We start from the raw sequence: 8,331 nt of genomic DNA on the forward strand, positions 1-8,331 counted from the left end.
ATTAACAGGCTCATAAACATTAGGGTTCGATACAAAATAAGCTGAGCCTAGATTGTTTATTGGCTTGGTAATAAGCTTGATATGAGTTTGACAATTAAACTCATATCTTACTAACCTTAAGCAATTGGGAGTTGGGATTGCTTATCTAAACCAAATAGGCTTAATAATAAGCTTGATATGAGTTTGATAATGTATCTATATTGAATTACAAGCCCAAATGCTTGATATTGAGCTCAAGCTTGACTTAACTAATTAATCAAACCAAACTCAAATTTTAGGACTTTTTGACAAGCTCAATCTCAAACATTATCTATAAGTTTAATTCAAACTCAAGTCAAGTTTGAACATTTTACAATAGTAGTTAAGCCAAATTTGAATCCTCACTACTTGAATGCTCAGCTCATTTACTGCCCTTGAGGGTTGTTCTATTAAATATTAGCTTACTAAATACTTCAATGAATATAAGCTCTGATGTGTCTTTTAATTCAAAACAAGTATATTACCTAACTAGAAAACTTGACAATGCTCAGCTCATTTACTGCGAGGGTTGTTCTATTAAATAATACCTTACTAAATATTTCAATGAATATAAGCTCTGATGTGTCTTTTTAATTCAAAACAAGTATATTACCTAACTAGAAAAATAAAAAAGATAAACCTACCCGGCATAAACCTTTTATTTTCTAAGGTCCCCAACATAAAACATTAAAACCTTAACCGGTAAACTCCATCTACAAGTAATTTTTATCTCATATTTTATTTCATTCTTTCTTTTTTGGCTAAGACATATTTTGTTATTTAATTTACTACTTTTTTTTTCCGATCAAATTATTTACTACTACGATTTGATTGTGAATGAAAAGAACGTACCATAAGCAAGGCCTTGAGGTGGATCATGGTCAAAGGGGTGTTGGAATCACCTTCATCCTTCAATTTCAACAAAAACTGCAAAAAGTCCTTACTACCTGACTCTCTGCTCCCACCTTCTTGATCAATCTTCAGCCTTTGATCAATCATAACATCAAAGATCCGATCAAACCGTCGGGCCAACCCGTCCATCTTCTTCCGTATGCCTTGCAAGTCAAACCGGGCCAAACCCGGATAAAAATCCGAGATGTTGGGCTTCCCCAAAAGCTCCGTCATCCCTAACACCACTTCTCTGAAATCAGCCCCTAGCCTAGCCCCATCCTCCTCCACTGTCCCACCCCACAACATGTTGGTAATCAGGTTCAACATCGTTAAGAACATTTGCTCCCCAACGTTCACGGGTGACCCGACCCGACTATACAAGTACCCAGCGGTTTCTCTAACATGTTTACGACGAAGCATGTAAAAGGAGTCCAACGTGATATTACTAAGCAACTTGAGCGCACAAACTTTTCTCAACATCCGCCACTCTGGCCCGTATGAGCTCCACGCTATATCGGATCCACCATAGGTTGCAGCCCGACCCGCTTCGGTTATGTCACGGTTCGCAAAGGTGACGTCCTGGTCTTTGAGCACTTGGCGAGCCATGGAAGGTGAGCTCACCACGATGCCAACCTTGTTGCCGAGCCGAAGCTTGAATATGGGCCCGTAGATATGGGCCAGGCCCGCGAAGTAAGAGTGAAGCTCCGGTTCGAGGGAGAGGAGGTTTCCGAACAACGGGATGCCACGTGGACCTGGCGGCGGCGGAGGAGTAGCAGTCGGCGTCGTTTTGTTAGATTTGGAGGAGTGAATCGTGACCCATGCGTACCAAGAGAGAGTAAAGATGACAAGAAGAAGAGTGAGAAGCAGTGAGCGTGAAACTGGGTCATTTCCATTGCTAAGACTGTGGAGGAAATCTGAGTTGAGAGTCATGGTTGATTGTTGCTAGCTAGTATTGGTTTGTGGATTTGGAGATGGAAGGTGTGATTAGACTTTTAAAGGCTTAGGCTTGATTTGTGGATTTGGTTGAGGATGACATACGTGGTGGAGTTTATCGCTTATGAGTCTGAGAGTGAAAGCTTGATGGGAAGTTTGAAGTTTGGGTGCACTGTAACGATTGAGATCATAACGTGGGTGTATTTTTAAATACATGAGACCTATTAATAGGTCTAATTTATGCACTGGACCTAAACCCCATTTGATGTGAACAGGTGAATTAGAAAAGAAAAAAATGAATAATTACAGTAAACCCACCTGTGGTTTGGGTGAAAATCAATTTGCCTATCCGTGGTTTGAAAAGTATCACTCAACCTACTTGAGGTATGTACCGTTTATTTTTTGTAACCCACCTTTGTTAAAATTAGTAGTAAATAGGTATTTTTGCTCAAATTTTATGTCTCTCTCCTCCCAAAACAAAAAATAGCACAAAAATGTAATAGAAACAAGATCAAAAAGTGGTATTGGGCTCTGTCTCAATTCACATTAATCTTGAACATGAAGAACATACCAAAAAAAATAAAACCCAAATCAACCTACACAAATAAGAATATAAGAAACTTGTCCAAATCTGAGAAAATTTAACTCTGTAAAAAAACACTTTGTATTTATATCCTCATTTTATCCTCTGCAGTACCCATTCCTTTTTTTATTTTATTTTAAATCTCCCAACAACATTGGAGAATGAGTAACAACAGTTCACGAGAAAACATGAAGAACAATAATAATCATCGAAACTCGATTCCCCGGAAAATCTTTGTTCGGAGCAGCTCTGTTTGGTCTTATAGCCGGCGCGCTTCTCATTTTCGGCTTCATCGGCTTAAGATCGGGAAACTCTCTATTCTGTTCACTAGCCGCTGTGAGAAACGGCGGCGGCGAGTGGACACTCTCCGACGCCGATCTAGCTCCAGGTCACTCAGCTTTGACTCGCTGATGTGGACCTTGCTGAACCCTCGTGGCTAAACGGTGTTCCTTGAGGAAGATCCGAAGTGGTTCCAGACGGTTCTCAAGGACTCGCCGTACCTAAATGCCCACACTGTCAAGTACCAAACCCAGCTCTCCTAGCCCAACGATCTCCTCTCCTCGCACCGCTCCGAACGCCCTTGCTCACCGTCCGATGCTTACCTACGTGGCAACACGCGGTGTCATTTGGCGCTCGAGAATCTTCCCGACGAGGTGTACAAGACCGAGTGGGATTTAATAATGATCGATGCACCGAGAGGGTACTTCGCCGAAGCGCAAAGTAGGATGGGTGCGATTTTCTCGGCGGCGGTCATGACGAGGAACAGGAAGGATCCAGTCCTAACTAAAACCCATAAACAACTGCAAACCCACCACTGCAAAGGCGAAGAGAGGAGAAATCTGCAAAGTGAACCCACCAAATCAAATATTAATTTTCACAAAACCCTCCATTTTGATCTTGTTTCTCTCTCAATTTTTGTGCTATTATTTAGCCCATGTGTTTTCTTTGCTAAAAGTAAGAACTTGAAGTGCCACACATGCTTTTTCTTTAGCAAAAGCACTCCCAGAGTCCAAAACTCTCAACAAATGGTTCAAAAGCAAAAGACCCTTAGCAATCACCCCGTGCTTGCTCGAATTCACCAATGAAATCCTTGAAATCAAACTCACAACTTTCTCTTTCATCTCGAACGAGCTCGAATCAAGCAATTTCACCAACACAAGCACCATGCCTTGAGCCACAGTGATCATCACATTCTTGTCATCCAAATATTAATTTTCACAAAACCCTCCATTTTGATCTTGTTTCTCTCGCAATTTTTGTGCTATTTTTTGTTTTAGGAGGAGAGAGATATAAAATTTGAGCAAAAATACTTATTTATCCTTAATTTTAACAGATGTGGATTACGGGAAACAAACGGTACATATCTCATGTGAATTGAGTGATACTTTTCAAACAACGGGTAGACAAAGTGATTTCCGCCCAAACCACAAGTGAGTTTACTGTAATTATCCACAAAAAAAAAAAAAAAAGTTTTGGATTAGGTTCCGTGCCAGGTGGAATATATAGACCGAACTGCTCTTTTAAGGAATAAATACAAAATTAATGAGTTTGTAAGAGTTTTCTTTTAAAAAATTATACACAGTGTGTCACAAGTTTGAAGAATTTATGTATTGTTATTTTTGATAATTTACGTTTTAAACTGAAATTTTGATAAATACTTACCGAATATTCTGCTTTTTGAAGATACGCAAATTAAAAAATTCTTTTGAAAACTGTGATTTTCAATATAACTTCAAAAACTTAAACCAAACTCATCCTAAATTCCTAATAGTATGTCAGACAGTCACATGTGAGCCAAAATATAAGGCTCCTGTCTCCACCACATATATCTACCCTCTCGTAAGGGTGACCCAGTGGTGGCTCAATAAATTTATTTTTTTAGAATGCCACAATGCCAACCTTGTTGCTGAGCTGAAGCTTGAATATGGGCCTGAAGATATGGGTCAGGCCCACGAGGTAAGAGTGAAGCTCCGATTCGTGGGAGAGGAGGTTTCCGACCAATGGGATGCACGTGGACTTGGCGGCAGTGGAGTGGTAGTCGTTGTCGTTTTGTTAGATTTGGAGTGAATCATGATCCATGCGTACCAAGAAAGAGTAAAAATGACAAGAAGAAGAGTGAGAAGCAGTGAGCGTGAAACTGGGTTATTTCTATTGATAAAAAGTCTGGAGGAAATCTGAGTTGAGAGTCATGGTTGAGTGTTGCTTGCTAGTATTGGTTTGTGAAGCAGTGGAAGAGATTTATCATGTTTTGGTTACATGTACCCACCCATGTCTACTGGGTTGGTCGCTCAGCCCAAACTGTCCAACAAATATAATTGATTCATTTGGGCTTTGATATTGTTCACTGATTTTGGGGCTGATGTTCAGAATTATACAATCCAACACAACACATGCTCTAAACTAAAGTGGCAACGGGCTCATGGACTGAGTGTTTTAATCACCAGTGTTTGTGGCAGCACGTGCGTGGAATGTGCTTGGTTTATGATAAAAGAATTAGGTTAAATTACAAATTATACTCATAAAGTTTGATAGTGTTCTTTAGATTTTATATTCTGAAATTTTAGAATTTAGATTTTATCTTCTGAAATTTGGGAGTATTTGAATTTTACACCAAAAGTTTCTAAATAAAAAATTAGTTTATTGACACACGAATGGAAACTTTTTTTTTTTTGGCCATTAGCCACATTAACAATTTACATCCAAAAAATAATGGCAGAGACTAAATTGTTATAATACTGAAAGTTTATGGATCAAATTGACATAATTGAAAGATTATGAACCAAATTAAAATATGGTGTAACAGATAAATACCAAATAAATAGTTTACCTTGATCTTATTAATCCAAAAATAAGGAAAGGGGAATTGTAATACCGTGTTTGTCATTTATGATTACAATTACGTACAATGATTATCTAATCAGGTGTATAATGGATGCATGATACTACTTGCAAGTGGAAGTCCAAGTTAAAATTGCTTTGCTATTTTATAAATGTTAGAGATCCATAACCATTGATTTGCTAATTGTGATTTTAAATTTAGTTTTATTTAAAAAAAATTTATACACAGATTCTCTATGAAATGTTTAAATTTTTGTTGGAATGTGATAACCCCTGTATATTTATTATATATCTATTTAAGCGTTCTCTCCTTATTAATACACTTAATTTGTATAATGAAACTATAATTTGAATAGTCTCTATTATTTATCTTTACATAATTTCCATTCATTGTGTGTAATTTTAAAATTTTCAGAAATCATGTGAAAAATGAGTTTACAAGAGTGTATGAGGCAAATAAGGGAGAATAGAGGTCAAACTATAATTAATGAATGAAGAAGAGCTAAAGGATTATTAATATCATGCTTAAATGTCTAAGGAGGAGGAGCTAGAGTGCTTGAGGCTTGTAATATGTTAGGAATGTTCAAATTTAAAAAAAAAAAAAAATCAAAATAGTATAATATAAAAAGGAAAAATCAAATTTAAGCACTGATCAGGTGTATCTCTCTCCTAAAAAATCCAATTGACCTAAGGTTAAATGTTTTCAAATTGTTAAAGCTCTACAATTTTCTAGTTTTGAGTTTTTCCAAAAATTTACACTTTTTGAATGCCAAAATTAACCCACAAGCCTGAAATTTAGGCAGAAATCAAATTAAAATTGGAAGAGTTTTATTTTCTTTTATGTTAGGGTTTTAAAGTGGGCTATGTGGTATGAATTTTGGACACACAAATCTTGTATTTTGTTATTTTCTCATAGCAGCTTAATCCTCAATTAGAGTTAGGGGTTATGTTTCTTCTATACGGTATGATAATTCATTGCAATTCTTCCTAAATTTTGAGATAACAACATATTTAATTGTTCAATTAGATTTTTGTTGATGTGTGAGTTCTCCAGGCTTTCAATAATTTCAATCATATTTTTCTTATTGTTTAGATGAATTTCTCACAATTTCAAATAGAAAATAGGTTTTAAAGTTAATAGGTTTTTCTGAAAACTATTCCAATCGCATTATTAATTTAGGTTACCATGCATTTTAAAGTGGGCTATGTGGTATGAATTTTGGACACACAAATCTTGTATTTTGTTATTTTCTCATAGCAGCTTAATCCTCAATTAGGGTTAGGGGTTATGTTTCTTCTATACGGTATGATAATTCATTGCAATTCTTCCTAAATTTTGAGATAACAACATATTTAATTGTTCAATTAGATTTTTGTTGATGTGTGAGTTCTCCAGGCTTTCAATAATTTCAATCATATTTTTCTTATTGTTTAGATGAATTTCTCACAATTTCAAATAGAAAATAAGTTTTAAAGTTAATAAGTTTTTCTGAAAACTATTTCAATCGCATTATTAATTTAGGTTACCATGCATTTTAAGATTGTCGCAGTTCAACCAAATCATAGGTTTTCATCATTTAAGAACAATCAATTATGTAAAAATATTATTTTTAGATCACAAATAATTCATATCGATTTAGGAAAGCACCTCGATGCCTTGATATTTGCACTATTGATTTAAATTGGTCATTATTATTATTATTGTTAACAATCATGAAGTAAAATTTCTTTTCTTCTTCACCCAAATTGTTGTTTAATTACATTGTCTTTGAATTTACCTTACTCCTTATAGTTGACCCTCAATACTCTGAAAATTATATTGCTACGATCTCCTGCACTTGGGAGTGAGCAAGCAGAGTATTGCTTGATTATAATGAGATGTTGGCCACTTCTTCATTTTCATCCTCCATAACCAATCTCAAGCACTTTTTGACCTTGGACTCTCGTGCAGGTTATATATATGTTTTTTAGATTTCATTCTAGCTTTTGATATTTGATTTTTCAAAATTAAGGTTTGTATAGAAGTTAGATTTTTGATGGATTGCTGCTTGATCATGATGAGATCTTGGCTGCTTCATCCCCTGGCTGGCCAATCTCATGCACTTTCTGACCTTGGGATTATATTTATATGAAGGCGCTATTTGCATATATTTTAGATTTTCATTCTAACTCTTGATCTTTGATGTTTCAAAGTTCAAATTTTGTATAGAAGTTAGATGCCTAATTTGAGACTTGCTAAATCAGGGAATGTAGACATTTTTATATTTAGTACATAGATAGGCCGGTGTTGGCAAAAGCAAATTAAATCTTATATGCATTTGTTGGGACAAAAACTGTAGTGCTTAGTAATTTTTTTTTTCAAGATTTATAAAAAGGTCATAGAAAATTTTCATAATTATATTCAAGGGTTTAAAGGTATTTGTTAGATGTTGGTAATTATCTTCTTGTCAAGGTCTGTAATATTTGTATATATGGCCAAATAGATTAGTGATTGTGAGAGATCGCAAAATTTCCGGGTGCTCTCAAAAAAGAGATTTGGGTGCTTTGAAGGGCACTTCTCTTTTTAGGTAAGTGGTGTGGAGTCGACATTTATTTTTTATAAAAAAAGAAAAAGAAAAAATAAATACAAATTACATGATCAAAATATTTCGAATGTCATTGATTAAATAAAGACAAGTACAACTTCGATAAAATAAACCTTACAAAACTTTGGGTCCTAGTTACAATCTATGCAAAATTAAAGAAAGACAAAACACTAATCAATCTATCCAAAAATCCTAAAAGAATCAGATCTGTATTTAATGAAAATATAGATAAGTTTTGGAGTTAAAAAAAAATCAGATCTCTATTTAATGAAAAACAGATCAGTTTTGCACATTAAAAAAAAAATCAGATCTGTATTTAATGAAAATACAGATCAGTTTTGTGTTAAAAAATCAGATCTGAAAAATTCAGATCAGTTTTTGAATTAGAAAAAATCAGATCTGAAAAATTCAGATCAGTTTTTTTAGTTTAAAGAAATCTTTGATAATCAGCAGATTTTGAGATTTAAGAAAGAAATCACAATA

The 8,331-nt window shown here is 35.0% G+C and overlaps 1 protein-coding gene and 1 pseudogene across 1 annotated transcript in view; one reads left to right on the plus strand and one right to left on the minus strand.

Moving 5' to 3' along the window:
* The window catches only part of LOC111997220 (flavonoid 3',5'-hydroxylase CYP75B138-like), a 4,654-nt gene extending 2,622 nt beyond the window's left edge, over positions 1-2,032 (minus strand). Inside the window, exons 1-2 of the mRNA XM_065777314.1 lie at positions 837-2,032; positions 567-604 (exon numbers count right to left, since the gene is read on the minus strand). Of these exons, the coding sequence (XP_065633386.1) occupies positions 567-604; positions 837-1,839 (1,041 nt within the window). The 5' untranslated portion in view covers positions 1,840-2,032. The remainder of the gene's footprint in view (positions 1-566; positions 605-836) is intronic.
* Positions 1,939-4,492, plus strand: LOC136069124 (arabinogalactan O-methyltransferase 1-like; annotated as a pseudogene).
* The last annotated feature ends 3,839 nt before the right edge of the window (positions 4,493-8,331 follow it).

The sequence above is a fragment of the Quercus suber genome, unplaced genomic scaffold (assembly GCF_002906115.3).
Source record: "Quercus suber isolate HL8 unplaced genomic scaffold, Cork oak 2.0 scaffold_9, whole genome shotgun sequence".
Classification (NCBI taxonomy): domain Eukaryota; kingdom Viridiplantae; phylum Streptophyta; class Magnoliopsida; order Fagales; family Fagaceae; genus Quercus; species Quercus suber.